A 12340-nucleotide genomic window follows, 5' to 3' on the forward strand; every position below is an offset into this window, starting at 1 on the left:
TTTTCTTAAACTACTGTTATTGCCAGATTAGTTAAATCACTGCAGGATTGAAAAGTAATACTTGTTTTGTCTATAAATATACTGAGACTTTTCAATGACTTTCCCGACGTTCGATACCAAGATTGTTTGACATACATTATTACTTTCTTTTTTTTTTGTTTTTAATATACTATACAAAGAATTTTTCAGACTTAATTTGAAGTACTTTAACTTTTTAATGACTTTTTTTGGACATATTCTAGGACTTTTCATGACCTAGAACTTCTACTGTACCGTTTTGAACTTTGAGTACGTATTTGAAACCAATAAGAACAACTGCACACACAAAAAAAATCAAGTCAATAATTCATCATCTGGATTTATTTTAAGAAACATCACAAATGCAAACATACCTGAAGAATCACACTCTATCTAACACACAAAAACTCATCACAGTGGGGGCAGCGTCACTACTTGTCCTTCTCTCTCTGCTCCTTCTCTTTCTTGTCTTTCTCCGCTTTGGCCTCTTCGGCTTCGTGCTTCTTGATCAGCACCTCCACTTCCTTCTGCTTCAGCACCTTGATGCAGGTCTTGCCGTTCTCGCGGGTCAGAGTGGCGATCTCCACTGAAACAACAAACACGCAGAGAGTGAGAGAAGGTAATGTATTAGTATGTACATTTGTGCTTTGTACCTATATTCTGACATACTGTATATTTCAGTTCGATGCAGTAGAACATATTTGGAACAAGGAGGTCACGGCATAATGTCCACCTGTCCTGCTTACACAACAGGTTTAACCCCGGCCGTCAAAGAGTTTGGTGTCCTGTGCCACAAATCTTTATTCCCTACAGTCAGATGTTTGAGAGGATAACTATATATTCATGCTTTTAGCTTGTAGAAACTCCTCTTACATAGATGTCATTTTGTATAAAGGTTGTGCAGAAAAAGTCATGTTTTGTTTAAAAACCAGACAGACAATTAAAAGATACGAGTGCAATATTTCCTTTTTTGATCTCCACCTGCTTTTGAGGTAAATATGTCTGTTTAGCTGCTACTTGCTCCACTGTGTTCACCTGCTAGTTGTTAACTGTCGGTTTGCTGTTGGCAGTAGAGTTAAGGGCTGTACAGTCAAATGATGAGTTCAAAGACACCAAATTGCTCCACAGAGCTGAGGGAATCTGCAGTCTGTGAAATGTCTCTGTGGATTTGTTACTATAAGACGCCTCTTTAACATCACAATCATAGTGTTAAAAAATGAAAAACACTTTGTCTGTTTGCTTGACTGAAACGTGTTTTTGTTTTCAGGTCTCTCTTGAAAAAGACATCTAAATATCAAGAAGGCATAACATTGATTTGCTCGAAACATATCTATAGTTTCCCATCTCTTCACAAAAAGTCCCATCTGTACATCTTTCCATCTACTCAGATCTGCACCTTTCTCTGCAGACAGCTTGCTGACGTCCATGGTTTTATTGAGGACTTTGACTGCGAGAGCGAGGGCTGTGGAAAGAGTCATCTCTCCCTCCTTGAAGTCCTGCTTCAGCATGGAGACAGCAGCCTGGGAGCCGGCCAAGAAGAAAACAAAAGAGACAAAGTAAACAAACGAAAAGAATGTAAAAATCACCCTCAAACACATCATCCCTCTCGTTGGTGGTCACTGTGTGGAGCACAACGACAACACTGTCAGGATCAGAAGCCGTATTCACAAACACGGAGAAAGATTTGCCTCCAAATTCTAGCAAGGACTCGTAGCTTAGCAGTGATTTAGGAAACTTCTATGAGCTACTCTGAAAAACAAAGCGACAGAAACCTTTACCTCAGTGAGGAGGGGAGGATGACTCATCATTTTAAAGAGGTGTATTTGGTTGAAAGAAAAAAAATGCACTCCTAGTGATAATTGGCATAGAATGTGCAGTAAAATCAAATCGGCAACTTCATAGAATTAAGTCTCTCTTCGGACCTGGTGTAATAAATAATACTATTTTATGGCATGAACATCTCTGTAAAATGAATTAAATAAAGCCAGACTTTAAAAGTGGCCTACAAAATCCTTGAGAACACAGGCCCACTTGTGCAGCAGACTATTCACATGCTGATATTTATTTACCAACCTGGTCATTTTAGTCATTACTATATTTGATATTATCGCGTACAAAGATGGCTCGCATCAGTCTCTGTCATTGCTGGTCAATGTTGGTTTGTGTGAAAATCTATAAACCAGTGAACGGTCTTCCAGTTTCCAAATCTCTCAGTGACCACAATCATTTCAGGCCTTAAAGCGGTGGGCGGGAGATGAGAGCGTAATGAGACCGACCACAAACATTCACCCTGCATGATCTAATCTGTGGCGTTTCATGGTATTTCTCCTACCTCTTTGTTTTTCCACCATTTGCTTTTTTTTCCTCCTCTTTTCTTCACCTTAGGACCTCTCTTAACGGCTAAGGTGCTTTTGTAAATAACTTGTCTTTACCAGGAATGTGTGTGTGTGTGTGTGTGTGTGTGTGTGTGTGTGTGTGTGTGTGTTGTGTGTGTGTGTGTGTGTGTGTGTTTCCTCGCTGTAGATGCCTAAACTAAACATGCATGCACTCAGGGTACCGAAGGGCCTCATGAACAGAAGTGTTCACCCAACAGCTCTGAGGAAGCTCTGTTACCCACAATGCTTTGTGTGCAGCCCTGTGAAAAAGCCACAGAGATAAGCAAAGCCACCATGAATCAGGACTTACACAATTAGGTGCCCCGAGAGTCTGCACTAAGTAGGCCACAGCGAGTCTGTTTACTGTTGAGGGTCCAGCCAATGTGTTTAAAAAAAAAAAAAAAACTCTGTACAACAGCACCCTCTAGTGTCACTGTGTGGAACAGCAGTTGTATAATTCCCTCAGTTTTGTCTGTACAAATCCACACTATGTTCAATTCCAAATATTCAGATTCCACACACATTGATTGCTTGATAGCGTAACTCTTTTTCCAGGTAAAACAATTCTTGGACGAGAGCTGTGCAGCCTGTGAGACTTACAGCACTGTTGTTTCCGATGCACGTGGCCTTCCAGCCGCCGTAGTTTCCACTGGGGTCGCTCTGGTAGAGCTGGAAGCCGTAGTGTTTGTCCCAGCCCATGTAGAGCAGAGAGACTCCGAAGGGACGCTTTCCTGTGAGAACAGACGCACACACACACACACACACACGGTGACTTCATAACAGTGATTCATGTTGAGGGTATGTGGTGGTCCTGACTTGGAATTTCTTTAGAAAACGCAATACTTTTGAACAATGATGTTCAGTAGTTTTCGTAACTTTGTATTTTCCCCAAGACAACACTTTCATATGACCATTAGTAAGAGGGCCTGCTGACAAGAGTTTTAATTTGAGTTATTTCTAGTTTTAGAATCCCTTGAGTTTAAGAAGTTAAGATGCAAAGAGTTAATCAGTTGGAGAAGAAACATTTCCTGAAATAATCAAAACTAATGATCATGATTTATAATCCTAATCACAATATCTGACAATGTAACAACTATGCAACGTACTCGTTTGGAAAAAGGAGGCATAATCATTTAAAAGTGCAACATGCAGAAGGAAAGTTCCTGTTTTCTCAACCTAGGTCTTATTCTGCTTATAGTTCTATTTTATTTTTATTTTATTGTATAATATATTTTATTTATTATCTTAATCTGTTTACTCTGTACTTGAGCTGCTGCAACACCCGAATTTTGACTGAAGAAAACAATGTACATCAGGACCAGCAGCAGAAGGCTACAGCTGTCCAAATACTCAAACAGCCAAATACTCAAACTGAAAAAGATTGTATAGATTATCAAAAAGAACTGGTGAGTAAAACGTAAACTCTGCAAGTAGATGATCGTGATTTATAATCTTAATCACAATAACTGACAATGTAACATCTATACAACACTATCCGTTTGGAAAAAAAGAAGGCATAGTCATTCAAAAGTGCAAGATGCTTTTTTTCAACCTGGCTCTTATATAGTGTCACTACAGGTGAAGCTAACTTTGCACTCGCCACGTCGATTGAAGGGATTCAGGAAATTTGACTGCGGCAAAACAATGTATATCAGGACATTTTACAATTATCAGTTCAAATACCAAAAGGCCAAATACTCAAACTGAAAATTGTAAAGAGTATCAAAAAAAAAGCTTGTGTCATCAGGATGTAAACTTTGCAAGCAGATTAAACCCTTGTCTCCTGCTATGACAGAGCTGTGCGGCGCTGCTTCGTACCTCCAAACTGCGTGTAGGCCTGTTTGATGTCGCACAACGCCGTGACCAGCTGCTCGCAGGGGATTGGCTCCTGGTACTGCAGCAGATACCTGCAACAGAAACACGGATCATCACAATTACATCCACGTTTGAAATGTGACCCACAAGAAGCATTTGGCTGCAGCAAAACTAACGTAGAGCCGATCAGACTGGACCTTACCTCTGTGCGATAAGCCTCAGCTCATTGGTCAGTACGTTGGCATCTGATGTGATTCCCGCCACACTGCACGCCATGTCTCTGCAAGGAGATGTGAAGATGAGGAATCATTGCGAAGACTTTGATTTGATTTTTCTACTGTAAATGTGACGACAATCAAAGGCTAATACAAGCTGTTAAAGAAATAGGTCACCCAAAACAAAAACAAAAAAAAACAAACACCTAATGCCCTTTTTAAAAAGTCTAAACTCTAAGACTGAAGCAGAAGTAACTCACTCGTTCAGCTTGTAGATTTTCTCTGAGAAGAACACTTCATCCAGCAGCTTGTGAATGTTCCTCCTCTCAGCGGCCAGCAGCACTCCGTCATTGGCTAAGATTCCCAGGCAGGTGCCGGCGTGGCCGATGGCCTCCATGGCATACTCGACCTGATACAGACGACCTGCAGGAGACACACAGAGCTGTCAAGACACGATGCAAGAAACAGAGCACGAAGAGGCAAGGAATAAAAAAATATATAAAAACAAGAGTCTTTAACAAGTTAAAAGTTATATGAATGGTTAAGAAATTCTAACTCGCAGCCTCATCAGTTACGTTATTCAGGAGCTCTTACCCTCCGGTGAGAAGATGGTCGTTCTGGAATCATACCGACGTGACTGAAAGGAAACAGAAAAACACATTAAAAGCTAATTTGGAATTTAATTAACTTCCAAATACAGACCACAAGTAGTTCAGATTATTTAGTTTCTTTTAATAAATATCTTAACTGTAAACAATTCTCTTGGGATTGCTCACGGTTACTCTTTAATTATCTGAAGAAGGGTTTTTGGTTCTTTTTCTTGTAGTTCAATAATAAGCAAGTGGATGCTGAGCAGAGTATAACTAAATCTGCTTGTTGACATAATGGCTCCATGGAAACTGAAGTGTGAAACGTCTTTCAGTAGCTCGTAGACCGGCAGATGAGAATTGTCATCTGACAAGCTCCTCTCTCCTCTCCTCTCCCTCCTTTTTGCTTTCTCGCTTTGCAGGTTTCCATGAATCGTTGGTTTACCTGGACCGTGGTCGTGCCTCCTGCTGTGAGCCGGCTGACACCCACTGCTACTTCCATTATTATTATTAATCACATTACTATTACTATTCCCTATTTCATAATTATAATTCTACTACAATAATTGCTGCTGTTATAAGTAGTCTTCATTTTTTTCCTTCGTTACTCTGCTTACTACTCTTATTATATGAATCATTTATGTCATATACATTGAATGTGTTGTATCTCTGTTATGCTGTTCATTCTGTACACATGACATCTATTGCTTTCTGTCCATCCTGAGAGAAGGATCCCTCCTCTGTCTCTCCCAGAGGTTTCTTCCTTTTTTTCTCCCTGTTAAAGGGTTTTTTTAGGGGAGTTTTTCCTGTGCCGATGTGAGGGTCTAAGGACAGAGGATGTAAGGAGGGATGTGAGTGTCTAAGGACAGAGGATGTGAGGGTCTAAGGACAGAGGATGTGAGGGTCTAAGGACAGAGGATGTGAGGGTCTAAGGACAGAGGATGTGAGGGTCTAAGGACAGAGGATGTGAGGGTCTAAGGACAGAGGATGTGAGGGTCTAAGGACAGAGGATGTGAGGGTCTAAGGACAGAGGATGTGAGGGTGTAAGGACAGAGGATGTGAGGGTCTAAGGACAGAGGATGTGAGGGTCTAAGGACAGAGGATGTGAGTGTCTAAGGACAGAGGATGTGAGGTCTAAGGACAGGGATGTGAGGGTCTAAGGACAGAGGATGTGAGGGTCTAAGGACAGAGGATGTGAGGGTCTAAGGACAGAGGATGTGAGGGTCTAAGGACAGAGGATGTGAGGGTCTAAGGACAGAGGATGTGAGGGTCTAAGGACAGAGGATGTGAGGGTCTAAGGACAGAGGATGTGAGGGTCTAAGGACAGAGGATGTGAAGGACAGAGGATGTGAGGGTCTAAGGACAGAGGATGTGAGGGTCTAAGGACAGAGGATGTGAGGGTCTAAGGACAGAGGATGTGACAGAGGATGTGAGGGTCTAAGGACAGAGGATGTGAGGGTCTAAGGACAGAGGATGTGAGGGTCTAAGGACAGGGGAGGTGAGGGTCTAAGGACAGAGGATGTGAGGGTCTAAGGACAGAGGATGTGAGGGTCTAAGGACAGAGGATGTGAGGGTCTAAGGACAGAGGATGTGAGGTCTAAGGACAGAGGATGTAAGGACAGAGGGTCTAAGGACAGAGGATGTGAGGGTCTAAGGACAGAGGATGTGAGTGTCTAAGGACAGAGGAGGGTGGACAGAGGATCTAAGGACAGAGGATGTGAGGGTCTAAGGACAGAGGATGTGAGGGTCTAAGGACAGAGGATGTGAGGTCTAAGGACAGAGGATGTGAGGGTCTAGGACAGAGGGTGTGAGGGTCTAGGACAGAGTCTAAGGACAGAGGATGTGAGGGTCTAAGGACAGAGGATGTGAGGGTCTAAGGACAGAGGATGTGAGGGTCTAAGGACAGAGGATGTGAGTGTCTAAGGACAGAGGATGTGAGTGTCTAAGGACAGAGGATGTGAGGGTCTAAGGACAGAGGATGTGAGGACAGTCTAAGGACAGAGGATGTGAGGGTCTAAGGACAGAGGATGTGAGGGGACAGAGGATGTAAGGACAGAGGATGTGAGTGTCTAAGGACAGAGGATGTGAGGGTCTAAGGACAGAGGATGTGAGGGTCTAAGGACAGAGGATGTGAGGGTCTAAGGACAGAGGATGTGAGGGTCTAAGGACAGAGGATGTGAGGGTCTAAGGACAGAGGATGTGAGGGTGTAAGGACAGAGGATGTGAGGGTCTAAGGACAGAGGATGTGAGGGTCTAAGGACAGAGGATGTGAGGGTCTAAGGACAGAGGACAGAGGATGTGAGGGTCTAAGGACAGAGGATGTGAGGGTCTAAGGACAGAGGATGTGAGGGTCTAAGGACAGAGGATGTGAGGGTGTAAGGACAGAGGATGTGAGTGTCTAAGGACAGAGGATGTGAGGGTGTAAGGACAGAGGATGTGAGGGTCTAAGGACAGAGGATGTGAGGGTCTAAGGACAGAGGATGTGAGGGTCTAAGGACAGAGGATGTGAGGGTCTAAGGACAGAGGATGTGAGTGTCTAAGGACAGAGGAGGTGAGTGTCTAAGTCTAAGGACAGAGGATGGTGCATGTGTATAGATTGTAAAGGCAAATTTGTAATTTGTGATTCTGGGCTATACAAAATAAACTGAATTGAATATAATATATAATATATATATATATATATATATATATATATATATATATATATATAACCCTGCAATCTCCAGCCAAAATAAACCATAATAAATTGAACTCTACAGAGGAGTATGCACATCCTTCCTCCAGAACAGTGCATAGATGTGGAGCATCCTTCCCCAGGTGTTGTTGTTGTTGTTGTTGTTGTTGTGGAGGCTCATGGTGTCCAGACAGCTTACTGACCCTTTATGTCAACACGTGTTTATCATAACATGAGAGAAAAGGAAGCAGCACAGCATTAATACAAACACTAATCATCATGTGACAGATCTCTCACCATGTTTGCAGGTTAAACTCTTCCGCTGTGGAGAACTTGCTTGGTCACCTACTGCTGTGAAAGAGAAACAGATGAACTACAACACCTGTAGTTTAAAGCTCTCACATAGAAACTAACATATTTAATAAATGGTTTTTTTCAGAAGACGTTTATGTTATTTTTTCCACAGTGTTTGTGATATTTAGTCGTCAAAATAATAATAAAATAACAAAATGCTTACCGCAGGAAGAGCTTTCTGCCGGGCGCGTTTTGATGACGTCACAGAAAGGCGTCGCGTCGACGACATAAAGGCGCGACACGCATTTATTTATTTATTGATTTATTTATTTATTTATTTATTTATTTATTTATTTATAAATTGTACTGTACTGTATGTAATTATATAAATAATATATATATATATATAAGTTTACATATTTCTCATATGTTTTTTTTTATTTTTAACTATATCTTTTTTTGTACTGTATATATATATATATATATATATATATATATATATATATATATATACATACATATAAAAGTTTGGACATTCTCATTCAACTATTTAAAGAATCTAAAATATAAAACATATATATTTGTATATTTGTTTGTACAGTACCATATGTCAAATAGTTTGGATGTCACACCTCATTACAATGTTTTTTAAAATATTTATTTTTGAATGTATGTTCCAAACTTTTGTACTGTACTGTATGTATATATATATATATGTATAATTAATAATATTAATATTTCAGGCAATCATGCCTTTATATTTTTATATATTTATTTTTACATAGATTTATATATATACTGTATTTATTATATAGATATATAATATATGGTATATATACAAACAAATATTTATATATATTTATATATATATATATATGGATATATATATATATATATATATATATATATATATTATACAGTACCAGTCAAAAGTCTGGACACACCTTCTCATTCAACTACTTTGAAGAATGTAAAATATAAAACATATTCTGGTTTGTTGAGCATTTGTTTGTTTACCACATAATTCCATATGTGTTCCTTCATAGTTTGGATGTCTTCAATATTAATCTACAATGTAGAAAAAAATAAAGAAAATCCATTGAATGAGAAGGTGTGTCCAAACTTTTGACTGGTACTGTATGTAAAACATTTTTTATAATTAATTAATCAATTTAAATTTTTCAGGCGACACATGCCTTTACAGTTTTTATGGCCTTTTTATTTTTACAAGATTTAATCATTTCTTTTATTTTCCCTGAAGCCAATACATTCTTTCTAAACTAAATGTGATGTCAGCACAAGTCAAAACTCAAGTCATTGTGGTTCCAATAAATGAGAGTTCTGATTCTTAGATCTTACGTTGCACTTTGTTGCTTGACTTCCTTCAGTTTTCATATTATGAAATAGGAAATACAAGATTTCTCCTTTTTGTTGCCGCTCAGATTGAAGTTGCTTTCACAAACTAAACTAAAAGTGTATAAATCTCAAGTTTCAACATTTCAAAATGGTGGACTAACAACAAACTAGTCCCTCTTAACAGTCAGATACACATATGCATATTGAACCAGGTTTTTGCTTGCTGTAGTCATTCCTCCTTCACACGGGCCAGAATCCTTTCTAATGCCATTCAGTGTCTGTTATTATGGTGAATATAGGAGAACGTTTCAGTCTTTTTAGTAATTCCCTCTTTGTGCTACTTCCCCTCCACTGCGGCTCAGTAAGGAAACTAAAAGAGGGAAGTTGTACTAAAACTGTTATATTCAAAGACACCCAATCTGTTGGATTGATGCCTGACTACTGAAGCTTGATAATAACTTCAGATACACTTTGGAATATATTTCTTGAAAGTAACAAGGATGGATTCTGTCCACCGTCACTTTTCATTGGAAATGTGTTAGGAATGGATCCTTTAAAGGACAGTATGAACAGCAGGACTGATTAGAGCGAGCACAACCTGTTTTAATGCTCATATGGACGAGTATTGTTTTAAGACAGCTTCACAATTTTTAAACTCTTTCTTATAGCAACATCAAATAGCACTAATTACATATCTGAGACCTATCACAAAGTTACTTTAACTCATTTCACAAAATAACAATAATTCTAAATTTGATTTTTTTAGTGCCTTTTATGCAATGACACCTTACTGTACATATGGAAAACAAGAGAAAGAAGCTATGTTAATGAAAAGGCTGGGGATTATGTGATCCAGGTGAAAAGTAACATGGTGTGGTTAAGGCCCTTTGCATGCGATGGAGAAAGCTGATGAAAGATTTTAATTGTGCTTCAATTGAAAGAGGGGAATCAAAAATATTGACGATGAAACTATTGGCAATCGAATTGAGAACCAGTGGCTTATTTTCTTGATTGATTTCTACTCATACTAATATTTCTATGTAAAGCAAAAACTCCCTTTGGCTGCAGAAGAGCAGGCTGTTTATTTATGTAATTAATCATTTCCACCACCAGGGGGCCCCCTCTGCTTGAATGTGTGGTAAAAACGATGCCCATCTCCTTTTAGATTATACCTGTAGGGATTTATTGCACTGTATCTGGAAATAACTTTATCAAAGTGACCAATGAAGAATCATATTCAGTGTAAAAGTCCTCAAAACTGCTGAATCAGAGGTTTGTCTGCGCTGAAGCTGACCCTTGACCTATGACCTCCAACCTCTCTGGTCAGGTGGTGGTGGTGGTGGTGTGTGCACATGTGTGGTTCCTTTTCAATTAGACAGTGCGCTTAGTCTCTATTCTTGGAAACTATTTTCATTCAACATGAATCATGATTCTAATTAATGACACGTGAACAGTCATCTCTTCTGTCAGCCAGGTAGTCTGCTGAATATACATTTCCTCAAAATAGACATTTTAACATCTTTCATTTCCTGAAATATGTCAAACTCCCCCTGAAGGTCATGTGAGGATCCAGTACAAATACAAAATAGATCTACTGTATATACTTTATATGAATACATTATATTTTAGAGGAGCCTCACGATAAGAATTAGCCAATAATTGATACATTAGTCAAATTGAGAGCATAGAACAAACCTCTTTGTTTCTTTTTCAGATTCATTCCTCTCAGTTCTCAAGGTAAGACCTAGCAGCTTACCTTGAGATTATCAAAAATAATCACATCCTCACATTGTTCTCTCCGAGGATTGGCGCAGTAAAGTGGAGAGTTGCAGCTGCAGCACCTCAATAAACAAACCCACAACACTGCATTGTTTATCCAGCGACGAGGAGCGTTCTGCGTTCTTCATTGGCTTTGCTGGCCTGGTTGTGGAGCTGGCTCACAGATCCTCCTGGATCGGCCTGAAGATACAGAGTTTATAACTCCTTCACCATATTTATCTTTTAAAAGGCTCCGACACAGCTCTCACATTGTTCTCATTTGTTATTTTTTACATTTGAGCTGAACCCAAAACATCTTTTCTATGATTTAATCGCCCACATTGTTCTGACATACAGGCGGAGTGATGGATGTGAACTATCCAGTCTCTCCTGGACTCTAAACTGTTGCTATCACTAAAGGGGGGTTACGTTATTTTAATCATTATTTAGCTGCCAGCGTTGGAGGCCAGCTTCAAAGGGGATTTTTATTGGCCCCTATAAAAATTATCGTGGTGGCAAAAGGTGCCCAGCAGCCAGATGAAATATAGAAAGCTGGGGTGGCGGGCTACCAATCACTATGAGGAGGATGGCATAGAGCCACAGATACATCAAACATTTATACACACACTCAGTCATTCTGTCTAATGCTCTGTAACATTTCACTTTCACGTCTATAAAACTGCCAACAATCCTTGAACCAGAAAAATCTGCTTAAATTACTTCCATCTGCTCGCAGTAGAAGGTCAATAGGCCACCCAAAAAACAAGTTTTTATATTTCTTTACGATGTTATTGCATGATACAGTGTTTCTCAAATGGGGGGAAAAGACACGTAGATCTTTTTAAATGCAGACAGTAGTAACTAATAACATTATGACTTGCTGCATTGCATTAGTTACTTGAGTGGAGTTGTCAATAACTTTTAGAGACAAAATATATTAAGAAGTTATCAGACAACAAAAAATATAACATGAATATAAGTCGTAATTCTTTCTGTTAACTTTCTCCTGAAAACGGTTGGTTTAAAAAATATTGATTATTGTTGATTAAACAAATTAAATCTTAATGTATTTCACTCTTTTATTTATTTTTATATTTCCTTTTCTCCTCTTTTTTGTATTTCATTCATTTTTCCTTTATTTCAGGTCTGGGTAGATGCAGTCAAGAGGGTTGTAGCTTGCTAGCCTAAGACCTAAAGGTGAAACCCAACTTCCGGGTCTGTTGCGTAATGCCATTGGAACCAAAAATA

The 12340-nt window shown here is 39.3% G+C and overlaps 1 protein-coding gene across 2 annotated transcripts; it reads right to left on the bottom strand.

The window, feature by feature from the left end:
- Positions 1 to 345: 345 nt before the first annotated feature.
- Positions 346 to 8257, bottom strand: psma4 (proteasome 20S subunit alpha 4). Of its 2 annotated transcripts, none has more exons than XM_054619362.1 (9): positions 8202 to 8257; positions 7982 to 8032; positions 5018 to 5060; positions 4684 to 4846; positions 4411 to 4488; positions 4212 to 4300; positions 2994 to 3124; positions 1415 to 1538; positions 346 to 604 (listed from the first exon to the last, which is right to left on the bottom strand). In XM_054619362.1, exons 2-9 carry the CDS (start codon positions 7982 to 7984, stop codon positions 450 to 452), a joined length of 786 nt encoding a protein of 261 aa, XP_054475337.1. In that variant the 5' UTR covers positions 7985 to 8032; positions 8202 to 8257; the 3' UTR covers positions 346 to 449. The 2 variants fall into 2 exon arrangements, with proteins under 2 accessions (XP_054475337.1, XP_054475336.1); XM_054619361.1 differs by having other exon boundaries at positions 7982 to 8035; positions 8202 to 8254.
- Between the last annotated feature and the right edge of the window lie 4083 nt (positions 8258 to 12340).

The sequence above is a fragment of the Anoplopoma fimbria genome, chromosome 19 (assembly GCF_027596085.1).
Source record: "Anoplopoma fimbria isolate UVic2021 breed Golden Eagle Sablefish chromosome 19, Afim_UVic_2022, whole genome shotgun sequence".
NCBI lineage: Eukaryota > Metazoa > Chordata > Actinopteri > Perciformes > Anoplopomatidae > Anoplopoma > Anoplopoma fimbria.

Bases quoted from the DNA above. Each gene is read 5' to 3' on its own strand.
- psma4 (XM_054619362.1), bottom strand. The intron at 4,847-5,017 runs GTAAGAGCTCCT...TGTCTCCTGCAG, and splicing joins GACCATCTTCTCACCGGAGG to GTCGTCTGTATCAGGTCGAG. The intron at 4,301-4,410 runs GTAAGGTCCAGT...TTTCTGTTGCAG, and splicing joins CTGAGGCTTATCGCACAGAG to GTATCTGCTGCAGTACCAGG.